The sequence below is a fragment of the Gavialis gangeticus genome, unplaced genomic scaffold (genome assembly GCF_001723915.1).
Source record: "Gavialis gangeticus isolate Ggan-Ray unplaced genomic scaffold, GavGan_comp1, whole genome shotgun sequence".
Classification (NCBI taxonomy): Eukaryota; Metazoa; Chordata; order Crocodylia; family Gavialidae; genus Gavialis; species Gavialis gangeticus.
Window position 1 is genome coordinate 165,496,086 of NW_017729022.1, and position 15,138 is coordinate 165,511,223.

General features: G+C 42.4%; 1 protein-coding gene across 1 annotated transcript in view; it reads right to left on the reverse strand.

The window, feature by feature from the left end:
• USH2A (usherin) overlaps positions 1 to 15,138 on the reverse strand; it is a 756,200-nt gene that overhangs the window by 595,305 nt on the left and 145,757 nt on the right. The window contains exons 14-16 of the mRNA XM_019516454.1: positions 14,344 to 14,507; positions 11,119 to 11,277; positions 2,761 to 3,255 (exon numbers count right to left, since the gene is read on the reverse strand). Of these exons, the coding sequence (XP_019371999.1) occupies positions 2,761 to 3,255; positions 11,119 to 11,277; positions 14,344 to 14,507 (818 nt within the window). The remainder of the gene's footprint in view (positions 1 to 2,760; positions 3,256 to 11,118; positions 11,278 to 14,343; positions 14,508 to 15,138) is intronic.

Sequence of the window (15,138 nt, forward strand, 5' to 3'; positions counted from 1 at the left end):
GGGGGGGGGGGGGGGGGGGGAAGTGGGGTGATTGCACACCGGACTGGTATGCCCTGCAGGAGACTTCTGCCCCACCCTTCCCCTCCATGCTTAGAGGCATGCCCCTTCCCCTCCATTTCCCTGCCTGACACTGCTGTTTTCCATGCTGTCTAGTGGATGGGGAAGCTTCAGAGCCATTGCTGCCTTCTGCAGCCAGGCTGCATAGGAGCTAAGTTCACCTGGGAGAACAGCAGCAACTGCAGCAGCTGATGAGCAAGGGCTTTCCCCTTCCCTGCACTGCTCCCTGGGGAGACAGTGCAGGTAGGGGAAACCCACCCACCACTGCTGCCACTGCTGCTATCCCAGCTGACCCCAGTACCCGCACAGCCCTGCTGGAGCAGGCAGGAGTGGCTTTGAATCTTCCTCCAGTCCTAGACAGGAGGGAAAGCAGCAGGGGTGAGCAGAGGAAGTGGGGAAGGGGCAAACCTCTTAACAAAAAGGGAAAGGTGTTGGGACTCTTAGCTGCTTTGCGGTCTTTAAAAACTTCCTGGTGGTTCCCAGGCACAGTCTGTCCATACTGTGCCCGGGTTGGGGGGAAGGTTAGGAGCAGAGATTCAGCCACCTCTGCAGCACAGGTTGCTTATTCCTAAACCCCATTTACCAAATCCTGGATCTACCCCCAACAAAGAGTGCCCATTCTAGTTAATAGCCTGTGCTGAAACTCACACTGCCATTTTTTTTACTCCTATTAATCCATGCTAGCTAGACTGAAGATGGCTCAGATATGCTTGCCCATGCTACAATGATGTCTTCATTTGGCTGTGTAGAGAAATCTTAAACATTCTTTCTGTTCCACTTGTTCCTCACACTTCATAGTTTCATAGTAGCTAGGGTCAGGAAGGACCTGAACAGATGATCTAGCCTGATCCCCTGCCACAGGCAGGAATGAATGCTGGGTTCACAAGGCCCCAGACAGGTGATCATCTAACCTCTTTTTGAATTTACCCAAGGTAGGGGCAAGGACCACTTCCCTGGGAAGTCAGTTCCAGATTCTGGCCGCCCTAACTGTAAAATATTGCCTCCCGATCTCTAACCTAAACCTGTTCTCCATCAGCTTATTACCATTGTTCCTCATCACCCCAGGTGGTGCTGGGGAGAATAGGGCTCTTCCTATTTGCTGATGATCTCCCCTGATGAGTTTGTTGGCAGCTACCAGGTCTCCTCTCAGCCTTCTCTTGCCAAAGTTGAACAGGTTTAGGTCCCTCAGTCTCTCCTCATAGGGCCTGTCCTGCTGCCCTCTCACCAAATGGGTGGCCCTCCTCTGAACCCCCTGCAGGCTGACCACATCCTTTTTAAAGTATGGTGCCCAGTACTGGACACAGTACTCCAATTGCGGCCTGAACAAAGTCGCATAGAGGGGGAGTATCACCTCTCTGAACTGACCTGAGATGCACGTTGGATGCATGACAAGGTATGGCTGGCCTTGCTGGCCGCGATCTGGCATTGGCAGCTCATGTTCATCTTCTTGTGCCTATGCACAGAAAGTTACCAACAGCCTCTGTAGTACCAAGAAGTACTAGCTAATCTATACAATAACACAGGGGCGGGCAATTATTTTGGGCAGAGGGCCGCTTATTGAGTTTTGGCAAGCCATCGAGGGCCATGTGACAGGCAGCCGGGGGCAGATAAATATTAATTTTCTAAATGTTTTAGGGGCCCCGCGGACCAGATAGAATGGCCTGGTGGGCTGCATCCAGCCCGCAGATTGCATTTTGCCCACCCCCGCAATAACACAATAGGTATTTCACTGAGCTATGACAGTTAACACCTTTCAAAGCCCAACCGTAGATATGTAAAGAGATTTTCAGTATAAAATGGACATGCATCTTGTAGCTGCTAGCAAAAAGCAAATTTGAATAACTTTTGGTGAACTGGATGGAATTTAGGTATTTCTGGCCCTTTGAGGTGGCTACAGAATCAATTTGAATCTGGCCCCAAAACATTAACTATGCAAATCTGACCTGCAATATTTGGAAATGATATAACCTGTAACATTTAGTTTGGTAACAGAATTTGTAAAAACATAGTCTCCCTCTGTTAATTCTCTTAGTTCATGCTTTTCTTTTGCTCATCTATTACAGAGGCAACAATAGGCCCTGTATCTGTGGATGGGTCTCAACCATGTCAGATGGTACTAAGGAACACTGTCATAAAAAAACAGCCTACCCACTCAATCCTCCTCCATGAATTGCAAATGGGAAAAAAAATCATGTCGATGCTTTTTTTGTTTTGTTCCCAAGGCAAGAACAGTGACACTCTCAGGCACTGGCATATTCATGAGATTCACATTTGTGACCAATGTTACTCTAATGGCAACTAAAAGTCATTTTTTTGGCATGCAAGACACATAGATGAGGAATAAATAGGTGGGGCACACCATTTTGGCAGTGTTCCCTAGCACCATCCCAATACAGTATAGAAATGCTGTATGTGAACTAACTGTCCTGGCCACAGGAAAAAAAAATAATTGTGAATGTTACTTTTTATATAGACAGGTTTATTTAGGGCTAAAACCTGCTTTCAACACAGATCACTGGAATGTCTCAGCAAAACCAGAATTTGACCCTCAAAGGAAAAACAACAGCATTAAACAGCAAACAATATAGATACTTGTGTTCTTATGCTAAAATGCAATGCTGGTATCCAAATAACAACACTAATTTAAAGAATGTAAAGGGTAGGTTGCTTTGTCATGAATAAATCTTAGGTTTTAAGATTTACCGTTTGGCTTTATAGGTGGAGACCATTCTAACGTAAGCTCTGTAGAGCTAATATTTTGAATCGAAGGAGGATCTTGTCCTTCTGGAGGAGCTTGTGCAGTAATTATTGTCACTGGCTGGCTCTCCAAACAGCCTCCACTGGTGCAGGCTCGAACAGAAAAAATATACTTTGTAAACGGAACCAGATTCCAAATAATTGCTGAGGTTTCTAAACCTTCATACAGGCCACAAGGCTCTAGATTGAATGAATTAGTACATGCCAAAATATACTTCTCTATAGGCCCAGAGTCATTTGATGGGGTTGTCCAGTTAAGTGAAATGGAACGTGGGCCAATAGGAAAGACTGCATTTAAATGTAGATTTCCTGTGGGTGTCCCCGGTTTTGTCCTGTACGTTACTTCTGCACTTCTTGTGGAACCATGAGCATTGCTGGCCTTGAGGTAATAGGAATAGAAGGTATACGGGAATAAAGTAGTATCAGTGAAGTTCTGAGAACCTAAAACACACAAGTAAGAAGAAAATTATGTTCCACTTGTCAAAAATCTAGAAACTTGCCTTGAATTTACTGCCGTTTAAGCATGTTTTGAAAGGCCAAAGAATCTTCCCAAGCCCTAACTAGCTCCAAGGTGTTAAAAGTATGGGAGAAAAGGGAAAGATTTCAAGACCTGTCACAAACCCATCCATGGGGTACCCTCAGAGCCCTGAGTTTCTCCCTGCTGTCCAGCTGCTTGTTCCAAGGAACCACCAAGGTTTGTCCTTGGAAAATGCCTTATCCCTGCAAGCCTCCACTCCACTACCCTTATACCAAACCCCAGAGCTGCAGCAGGGGACACTCTGCCAGCCCCAGGTGGCTTTCCTTTGGGTTGTGAAAGAAGTTTAGGTCCCCCATTCCACAAAATGCCTTAGCCTGGAATATCACTTGCCCTGAGATCACTCTTTACCAAAGGCAATCAGTAAGGAGACAAAACAAAAGGATTTATTACATGGGATAAAGGTTTATACAACAAGAACTGGCTATGAGTTTGGTAACAGAATACAAAAATAAATAAAGATTCTTCCCCTCATATCTGGCTACAATCTTGGCCCTCTAAGGGTCTCACCAGTATTTTTAGGGATCAGCCTTCCTGCTGACTGCTAAAGACCTGGACTCATCCCAAAGTCTGGGATTGTCCAAAAACCCATCTACCCCTAAGATAGTCCCCTAAATACCTCCAAGCCAGCCTCTTCCCCTATCAGTACTGCCCCAATTTCTCAAGTCTCAGAATCCTCTAAAATGTTCTTTAGTGCCAGGAATTCCTGCTGGAATTCTTCTAGGTAATGTCTTGTACTTTGAGATCCCTTAGCTATTGTGAGGTTATTTTTCTCATTGCAGGCAGATAAAACCTTGGGTGCCAATCTTAAGGAGAGCCCCTTCTTCCTGTGACTTCAAAGTGTCCTTATATAACACAATAGCACGAGATACTTAGCAGTTTTGCCTACCTCCTTTTCCTTAAGTCTGCATTCCTAGACCATGACTAGACCATGTTCAAAATCATAAAGAGATATACAGAAAGTATAACATAATCCATACGTGATAAAAGCAACGTAAATGGATACAGCATAACGCTGGCTTTTCAAGACCACGTATGCCATATCAGTGAAACAAACACAAGAAAACCTAACTGACACTCTGTGAATCCAAGCTTTGGTGGGGTTCATAACACCAAGACTAGGGTTTTTATTCTTGCTTGTGGACTCTGCATTCTGATGATGCTATCCTCACTGTTTCATATTTAGTGGGGGGGAAATTTACCCTAACCATTTGTTTTGTCCTTTGCATTAGACATAGAAAAATACCCATTTCTTTGAATAGTTATATATAAATATATAATATTATAATATGCAAATACTATATTATATTTTACCTGCCAATTTACATCAGAAATAAAGCCATACTTAGAAAATAAGAGCATGCTGTACCAGTTAAAAAGGGAAGTCAGGATGAAGAAAGCCAAGGCCCTCTTCCATACTTTGTTTTTTACTCCAAATTTGTTTTTTATTCTGTAAAATGGGTTACAAATATCCACCCCTCTCTCAGGAGAATTTTTGATGGTTAACATTGTTTATAAAGGATTTAGAAATTTTGTTTTGAAAATGCTAGGAGAGGAGAAATAATTATTAATAAGCCATATCCAAAGCCAACAGTCATGTCTTATTCTTTGATTCCAGTTTTATTCATTTCCCAAGAGCTCCAATGGAATTTTGTGCGAGTAACAAGTCAGTGAGTACCTCCAGGGTTTGTCCAAGAATAGTCATAGTTCAGTTAGGTCCCAACATATTAACTGGCCTTATTTTTATACAATACATGTTAAGGCAAATCTATTTATTAGCACAAGTTATACCTCCATAGGCTACATAATGGGTGTTTTACTATTGCACACAAGGCACAGAAAAAGGCACAGAATTTGTTTTCCTCTGTTTATTCACCTGTACCATGAGCATACAGCATCCTCACAGACTTTGTAGACAAGATAAAGGGGTGAGGCATATCAATATCAGTGATGCTAGAAACTAGGGTTTTGCAAAGCTTTGGTCCCTGATTCGATTCGGCAGAGATTCAGCCCGATTCAGTGGCCAAATCTCCAAATCTGAATTGAATCAGAAGACCCTTTAATCTCTCTGAATTGAATTGGAACCCTTTGAATCGATTTGGAAAGATTCAGTGATTCAGACATAGACACAGCTTTAAATGTTTTTTCTACATACTTCAAGGTACCAGGTGGTTTGTGAATGCTATGATGGTGGGGCAGATGGAGCATCCCACAGGAGCATGGGGGGCTTCCCAGCATGCTCAGCAGCAGACCTGGAAGTAAACCAGAAGCAGATTTCATAGATTTCATAGACATTAGGGCTGGAAGGGACCTCGGAAGATCATCGAGTCCAGCCCCCTGCCCAAAGGGCAGGAAGTCAGCTGGGGTCATAGGATCCCAGCAAGATAAGCATCCAATTTGCTCTTGAAGGTGTTCAATGTAGGTGCTTAAACCACCTCCGATGGCAGGCTGTTCCAGACCTTGGAGGCTCAGACAGTAAAGAAATTCTTCCTTACGTCCAGCCTGAAATGGTCTCGCAGTAGTTTATGACTGTTCGACCTCGTCATCCCTTGAGGTGCTCTAGTGAACAAACATTCCCCCAGATCCTGGTGGCCACCCCTGATAAACTTATGGGTGGCCATCAGATCACCCCTGAGCCTGCACTTTTCCAGGCTAAAGAGACCCATGGCACTGAGCACTTCAAGTCCATTTCTGGGTCCACCAGGGAACATGTGGGGGGCACCCCCACACTCCCTGGCTCAGCGACTGGTGCCTCCTGAGTCTGGGGGAGCACCTGGGGTCTCCCTGCATCCTATCACTGAGCCAGAGGGGACATGGGAGGCCCCACAGCATGTTTGGCGGTGGACCTGGAAGTAGACCAGCAGTACTTCTGGTCCACTTCCAGGTTCACCGCTGAGCACACAGGGCCCCTCTTCCCCCACATTCTTGTGGGATGCTCCATCTGCCCCAGCATCACAGCATTCATGAGCCACACCTGGTACCCTGACACGTGTAGAAAAAATATTTAAAGCTGTGTCTATAGCTGAATTGCTGATTCTCCAAATCAGCATTGAATCTTCAGATTCAGATTCGTCCAAATTGAATCAGGGACAGTGATCTGAATCAATTAATCGAATCACTGTTCCTGATTTGGGCCAATTCTGAATCAGAATTGAATACAGCCCATTCAGCACACCCCTGCTAGATACTCCAAATTAGAATGGCAGACCGTGGTCAAGAAATATACAAAGAAGACAGTGGCAGTGTAAAAATTCTTCATGGTATACCAAAGTATCAGAAATGGACCACAGATCAAGAAAATCTATCCGTAGAGAGAGAAGTCTAATTTCCATACCTACTCAAATCTTGACACCTTTGCTCTTTTCCCCAATTGATTAGCCAATTACTGCCAACTGTAGTAGAGGTTTTTCAGTGTGCATACCTACCTACTAGGAACCGGACTAAAACCATTCAATTCATTTCATAAGACCACTTGTATTCTCTGTCACTACAACCTGCGCTCTTTCCTGCCCAGGGCAGCGGCTTGGACTCAATGATCTAATCGGTCACTTCTGACCCTAGAAATCTATGAAATCTATGAACCTTGGTTAAAACTGGCAACCTAAGGGTAAAAATTCTATAACCCATACCTAGTCCATAAGCTGCCCACTCATTTATATTTTTAAATAGCTACATTGAACATGTTAGGATTTTGAATCTAAAACAACCTATTGTATTTATTCCACATTTGATAGCAAATATTCTGCTTTAGACCAACATTGTTATCTCTCAAGTGTACCCAGCCTTGAACATCAGCCTTCCAGAGCCAAGCTAACACAAGTTCTAAAAATCACTTTAATGAAGTACTCTGCAAAACTACCAGTCAAATCATCAGGCCAAGTTGGAAGATTATTGTTAATTTTCCTTGAAAAGTTCAGTGCTTTCATATCTACACTTTCAAACTCTCACTTAATAATAAGATCTGTCTTTACCCAGTTGCACTTAAATAGCTCTTTCTGTGTGTATTACAGATGCTGCACACACACTGAGAATAAAGTAATAAACATCAGAATATTATCAGGCTGATACAAAGTTCTGACAGTATTAACAAATTATTCTTACTGTTCAAATGCCATGGAGCAGATGATTTTCACATCATTAATTATAGTGATTGCCAAGAAATGTCAGACATTTTATTTTTTTAAACTAAATGTATGGTTTTAGAAAATAATGGTTTGTTAAATAGGAGTATATTTAAGACTGATTATCCAACTAGTATACTTTTAGAGTTTTAAAGCAGTAAATATATCAGTGAAATCATGAAATAGTATCTTCACATTGCACTCTGTTTTTAAATAGATTATGCAGTACAGTATTATGAACATGAACAAACTATGGTGGCTTTACTTGTACAAAGATTCAATTTAATTTCTTACTTTTCACTTTTGAAACGAATGAAAAAAAACTCACTCTCTGTAATCGTTTTACTGTATGGAAGTCAGAGTGGCATAAACAACCACTAGATAAGCCAGAGAAAATTCTGAGAAACTGAAGAAGACAACTATGAAGCTCTCTCTCCCTTTACCCCTTAAGATTCAACGTGGCTGGGGGGAAAGGAAGGTTGCTGGAAAATACATGTCAGGAAAGAACATATTAGGGGCCCAGACTGCAGCTCAGAGCACCAAGGAGACCTGGAATAGAGGTACATGATATAAAATAGGCTCCAAGGGCAGGGGTGGCCAACCTGCAGCATATGTACAACATGTGGCCCAGGCAAGCTCTGCATGTGGCACGTGGCAGATCAGGGAGGAGGCTTGCAGCACAGTAGCAGATAGGACAGGGAGCAGAAAGCAGAGTAGCAAATGGGGCAAGGAACACAGGGCAGGAAGCAGAGAGCAGAGCAGCAAATCATACAGGGGAAGGGACTCAGAACAACACTCAGGGAGGGTAAAGAACTTAATTTGTGGCATACCTGCCAAAAAGGTTGGCTCCCACTGCCATAGCAGGTTGTGTACATCTTTCCCCAAAGGATGTAATGTAGATAGGCTACCAGAAGCTTTCCTAGTTCTCAGAACAACCACGGATTGAGAAGGTTAAAAAGTGGCTTAAAATCATCTTGGACATGTCCACACAACCTACATTTAGGGTCTTTTTACATTGTGTGCTGTGAGCTGCACAAATGCTGATCAGCTTAGTGCTAGCTTGGAGTTTGGAGCAGTCATACCTTCGATTTGAGCAGTTTATCTTAATGGAATAGGAGCTGGGTTGTGCAGATAAAGAGATAATCCTGCCCTGGAGTGGAGTAACTTTGAGCCGCATAATGAGTTCTTTAAGCCATTTTAAGGTGTTAATGTGCAGACAATCTAGGGGCTAAGAGCTCCAGGAGCTGCCAAAAATGCCCATGTAACAAGGTCCTTAGAGACCAGAGTGCTACTGTGAAGTACAACTCACCCGCTTACTCTGAGCCCCTGCCTGCCAGCCCCCAAAATTAGGCAATAAGGCTGCTTTAGAGCAGCATTTTTCAACCCATGGGTTGCGACCCAAAAGTGGGTTGCAGGAGCATTGTAAGGGGTCGTGGGGAGGTCCCAGGGAATCACACAGTTTCCCCACGCATGCTACAATGCTGGCAGCCTGCATGGAGCCAGCATGCAGCCAGAGGCCTGGCAAGCACACAACATTGTGAGAGCAGCCCCAGGAGCTGGAGAGGAGGGAGGGGGCCAGATGCAGCAGCCAAAGGAGTGGGGATTGTGGGGGGAAAGAGAGAGAGAGAGACTATGTGAGTTCGGGCCAGGTTGTGGCAAGCTGAGAATTATACTAATGGGTCCCAGTGTGAAAAAGGTTGAGAACAACTGCTTTAGAGCAGCCTTGAGTATGTGTCAATATGTACACTCAAGACAGAGAGTCTAAAATGGCTCTGGGTATGTGTTCAGCAATACTTTGAGGTGGCTGCATTGCCTCACTCCTGAGGGTCTGGACAGATGTAATTCTCAGAACATTCTACATACACTTTAAACCCCCAGACTCCAGATGTGCACAGCACTTAAGACTGGCTTAAATTTCCTGGAACTTTTCAAAAGCACCCTGGGACAATCAAGTACTATTGGAGTTGGTCTTCCATGTACCAGCTCACTATTATGTAGGGTCAAACAGCATGCTGTGTACAGTGCCCAGTCAGTTCTGCAGATATCCCAAACCGCACCTCTCCTCAGCCCCGCCACAGCACATGCAGGAAAAAGGGCTGCTCTGGAATGCAGCCAGGACTCTATGATCCAGAAGCCTGCTCCCAGGGTCCCCCAACACAGGGCAGATGGCACCATGGGAGCAGAAGCAGGGACTGCTTTTACATCCCCAAATTAGGTAAGAACCCCCCTCCTCCACTCTTAGCATCTGCTCCCTTCCCCTCTTTCCTCAGCAGCATGCCCCTCCCCTCCTATTTATCCTCTCCCCCATCTGCCTCTGCCACCCTCGCTATCTCCAGCTTATCTAAGAGGTTAAGGGAAGCACTCCTGCCCTGCTCTAGCTGGGAACAGTGGCAATAGAGACAGCAGTGAGAGGGTTTCTCCTCTCTGCCTAGTTACTCCAGGTGTTCCTTTCCCGTCTGGGAGCAAGTATAGGGAGGGGGAACTCACTCACTGCCACTGCTGCTGTCCCCTGCTAAGCCCAGCTCAAGCATGGCAGAAGTAGCTCTGGAGCATGCCCTTTGCCATCCCATAAGCAGGGAAAGTAGCACTGGCAGGCAGGAGAGTGGGGAATGGGAAGGGAGGAGGATGTACCATTGAAGATATAAGGGAAAGCAGAGGAGAGATTCTTACCTGCTTTGGGGACTGCTGCTCGCATGGTATGGGCAGAAAGAAGAGGCACAACTGTGCCATTGCATTCCTTCTAGATCTGCCCCTGCCAGATGTGTGACCCCCTGCTTGTAATTCTCAGGGGCTGTGTGCTCTGCACCACCACCCCCCGCCCCCAACATCTTCAAAGCTTTTTAATCCCTGTCTTGAAGGCTGCACTATCAATTTCACTTCCCTGCTAGAGGCCCAGCATTCCAGGGTGCTAGGCTCATTTGGGGTGTGGAGGGGAGTGGAGGGGTTGCAAGGGGCTGGGGGTGGGGGTTGTGTGGCTTGCCTGTCTCTCACCCCAAATGAGCTTGGCACACTAGAACAGCACTCCCTCCCCTTCTCCCCACCATAAAATCACAAGCAGGTGACCACAAAGCCCCCCAGCACTTAGCAACCCCTCCACTGCTCTGTGAAAGGGCTGATAGTCTGGGCACTCCACTACTACCTGGTGGCATTTTGGCATCAATACAATCACCAAAAGGTGAGGGTTCTTTTTCAAACCTGTAGTAGTGTATATGCAGACACTTCTGTCCAGGGACAATTATAAACTGGTTTCCAATCAGTAACGTTCTTAGAACAGTTCAAGTGTTATATCTGTCCACACCCTGAGATTTACAATGCTAAGCATGGGAGCAAAGGCTAGGGAGTGCTTCTTGGCAGAGATCACAGAGTTAGCACAAAGGCAGTGTAAACCAGCTCTCCTAGATTGCTTCTCTTGGCTGCTGTCCCCCTTAAGACACAGACACACATGTATGTATTGCACACACATTCAATATAAGCCTGATTTCAGAGAGTGCTCAGTTACTACCCTCCAAAATCAAGCCCCAACTCCACAGAAAAACTGAAAAAAATGAATTCAAATCCTTACCAAAAATAACTACAGAAACTTAAAATAAAAATAAATAAATACTATCTATATATTAAACATTGCATTTTTCTTCTGTCAGCACTCACTATAGGGATGGTGGTCTTCCATTGTATAGATTTCTGTCTCATCTCTGTATAGCCTATAGACAAGCTTGTTGGAATTTGGAGAATCAGGTGGGCTCCATGAAAGATAGATAACAGAAGCATTTAGAATCTGTCCCATGGGTGGAGGTTGTTGGGATGGTGCTAGAGCACAAACAAAGAAACAGAGAAAGATTATTTCCAGAACAAAGGTGATTAATAAACATGCACATATATTGAAATGAAATCTTAAAGAAGATTCCTCTGCTGCTAAAAAGAAAAAACACTGTCAAACAGACAATATCAATAAACAATGTTGAACCATCAGAAGAACTGTACAACAAAGCTTTTTATCTAGGTACACAAACCAAATTAATGCATCAAAGCAGCCAGCTCAAAGACACTTGGAAATGCCACAGAAGTTAAACAACAATAATACCACAGTTTTCTAAAAATCCCTTGTTCTTTGTGTTTAGGATATTATCTACAGATGGATTATATTTATGTCCAATATTATTTTAAAGCTTTATTCTAATTATCTGTTGTTTTTTTTTGCAGAAGTGTTATTTCCATTTAGTTAATCCCAACGGCCATATAAATTAATCTAACAAGTAGAAAGCAAAAGTCCATGAGTTAGTCTGCTGAGATATAAAGAGGCCATACTCCCATTGATTTTCCATTGAAATGTGAAATCAACTGGAGTTAGGTACCCAAGTACCTTTAAAATTTCAGCCTAAAATGACTTAACATTTATATGTAATGCAGACTAATCTAGCTGCCATTGGACTTAATTCTGTTCTCTTTTTACACTAGTTGTTAGAGCCCTAGAATTTTGCCCCTTGTTTCTTTCCAGCATTCAGCATTGATTTTTGACAGTACAGGCTTCTATGAAAAGTGCGCTTAATAGTATTATGGTTTCTTTAAAGTAATCATAACTATCAAAGGGGCATTATTTTGGAGGAACAATGCTCTAAAATTGGTGACAACAATTAGGAAATTCTGGCATAAAGACTTGAAAGAAGATTGCAGCTGCTGTATCATTCATGTCCAGAAAAGGACTCTGATTGTTATTTAAAATACTACATGAGTTGTTTCCTACAGTTCCACACATAAGTCTATAATATTAGCGATCTAAACCATTTTTAAAAACAGTTGAATTACTATGAACTTTTAAAAAACAGATACTGATACAATGTGTAGATTATTTTGTGTGTCCAAGGCACTCTGAAGACGAAAAGTGCCACAGAAGTATGACTTAAGTATATTTTTATACATTCTATTGAAAAAAATACATTTTAATGTGAAACAATGTGTAACCTAATTCTCATGCAAATAGAGAGGTACTGTATATTCTAAAAGTAGGTTAGAACCAAAATCCAGAACCTGGTCACCTTGAAAGTCTGATAAAATTAATCTGTGGGGAAAAAAAGTTGCCTCATTCTGTCCCATTTGAAGTAGTATATGTTCTATAATGGCATATAGTTTTAATATTAAATTGCTTTACAGCTCAAACACATATTGGGATCAAAACTCAAACTTATACATATGTTTATGTACACCTTTCTGAGTCTGTGTATTTGTGTTTGTATATAGTACATAATCATAGAGAGATCATAATGATGAAAATAATATAAATGCCTAGGGAGATTATGTAAACTAATACTTTGCAGGAATGTCTCAAACACAAATCCATGACATAAAAGGAGTTAAGAGATAACTATTAGTATCACCTAAAGTCAGTTTTTTAGGTTTGTAGAGTATGTCTGTACTGCTACTAAGGCTCTCCCCCAGGCCTCCTCTGTAGCTCGAACCCACCTACTCCCTACATGAAAACTCATCCCCTCCAAAGATGTCCAGCAATACCCTGGAAAGTTTCTTGACCATCAGGCCGTGAAGCCAAACTTTCCCCTAACCTGCTCTGCCCCTGCAGTGTGTTCAGTATTCACCCAAGGTAAGCAAAATGAAAACAGAAGATGGAAGTTTGCCAGCAGCACTTCTGAACCCCACCTGTCACCACTACCTGGAATAAGAGCAAAACAGAGAAGGAGAGGAAAGTATCAGGCATGATTCCTAGAAGGGCTCTGTTTCAACTTCTTATACCTCTCCAATGAAATCAATCCTGTCTCTTCTTTTGTATTTTATGAATGCAGAGTAGCAAGGTATGCAGACATGGAAGGGCAGCTTGTGTAGTTCAGGTAACTATGGGCAACCATTAAGTTCACTCCAAATAGTGAGACATGCTACAAGTATATCTTTAGATTTCTAAGAATGTAAGGCCATATCTCAACCTTAACAGATCTGGAAGCAGCATCCTAAAACACACTGTGTGTTCTGCCTCCTGAACCAGAAGCAGTATAGTCATCTACGCTACAGAGGGGTGAGTGGCCTAATTAGTAGTGCTGAGTAACAGTGCCAGTTATAGATCATCCTCAATCTAAATGCATTGATACTGTTTTCAGTTCAAAGCAACCCATGCGGGATAGCATGACATGGTACAAGCCACTGCTGCTGTCACAGTACGTTTGTAGTCAAGCCATGGCCTTTTGAAAATAGGATTTAGCCTTAAATATTTCATTCTATCTCTCCTTGTTTTTCCTTTTTCTTATAATTCCCTACTGCTGTAGGTTGACCACTGATATCAATAGTGGAATTGCTATTGCAGATAGGCAGCCAGTGTATGCCAGCACAGATATAATCCACCAAACAAGACTGAAAATGTCATTTGACTAATCAGGAATCATACAAAGGTTGATGCCTTGCCATCCCAGTCCAGATTCATTGCAACTGGAGCAGTGCAGATGCTCAACTGCAATGTGATTCATATCAATGTCTCACTTGATTGTCAACATAGCTTTAGCCCACTCTGAACATCCCAATTTATGATGATCTGTTATGACATGTTGCATTTTCACCAATCATGACTGGTGGAGGCCTTGTGAAGTTGAGGATGAAACCATGTCTTGCTATGTGCCTCAGCCCAAATCTAATGGAAGCTGAGGGAGTTCAGTAACTCACAAGTTCAAGCTCAGTGTTTGATGCAAAACTACAAAGCTCTTTAACTACATTTTTCTAGAAAGGGCAGCTAAGATAGAGGAAAGCTATGGAAAAAAACCCCTGTAAGAATTTGAAATATGAAAAGATCATTACTATTACAGAACTAATTTAACATTCACTAAACCAATAAAAGCCAGTAATTTGAAAGACATGTTTTTAAGACCAACATCCACTTACTTTTACTGCAGCCAAATAGGTTGCGGACATCCAAATTACTAGCATTGGGAACACAGTTGTCACATTTCAAGCCAGTTACAAATTGTTTACAAACGCACTGTCCAGTAACGGGATGACAAGTCCCATTAATGACTCCTGCAGGATGACAATTACAATTCTGACATCTATAAACAAAAACAAATCGAGAAAGTAATCAAAACACATTAACACTTCAGTTAGACACAGTATGGTTTTATTTAATGTGTCCTTTTGTCTGATAATTAAGAATCAGAAACAAACAGCCTCATGGAATGAGATGCAGTAGAAAATTTAAATACTAGTATCCATTTAAAAACATAAAATGTACCCTAAAATTTTCACAGGTTTGACTTCATGCTATTTAATGCATTTTTAAAATAATCGTTTAAAAAATCTCAGTATTAGATGAAAATTGTTCTAAGAAAATGTTTTAGATTTTAAAATGTGTTACTATAGAATTGATCTATAACAAAATGCATTTGGTATTTTCTAATAAAATGTTATGGCTGGTATTTCAGCCCTTATACACTCAACATACACCTTATTCATACAGGTAGTACAACTGAAGTAAATTAGATAATATATTTATGTGACCTGCAAAATATATTCCAAGTCTGAGGACACTAGGCTTTTCTTTAAAAAAAAAAAAAGTTTCTTACCCACAGGTACAACTGGAAGCTTTAAAAATCAAATGTGAAAAGAATAAAAGGAAGAAAGAGGCAAAGGGAGGAACAAGAGCAAAGCAGAGAAAGGAAAGGAAAAGGCAAGGAAAAGAAA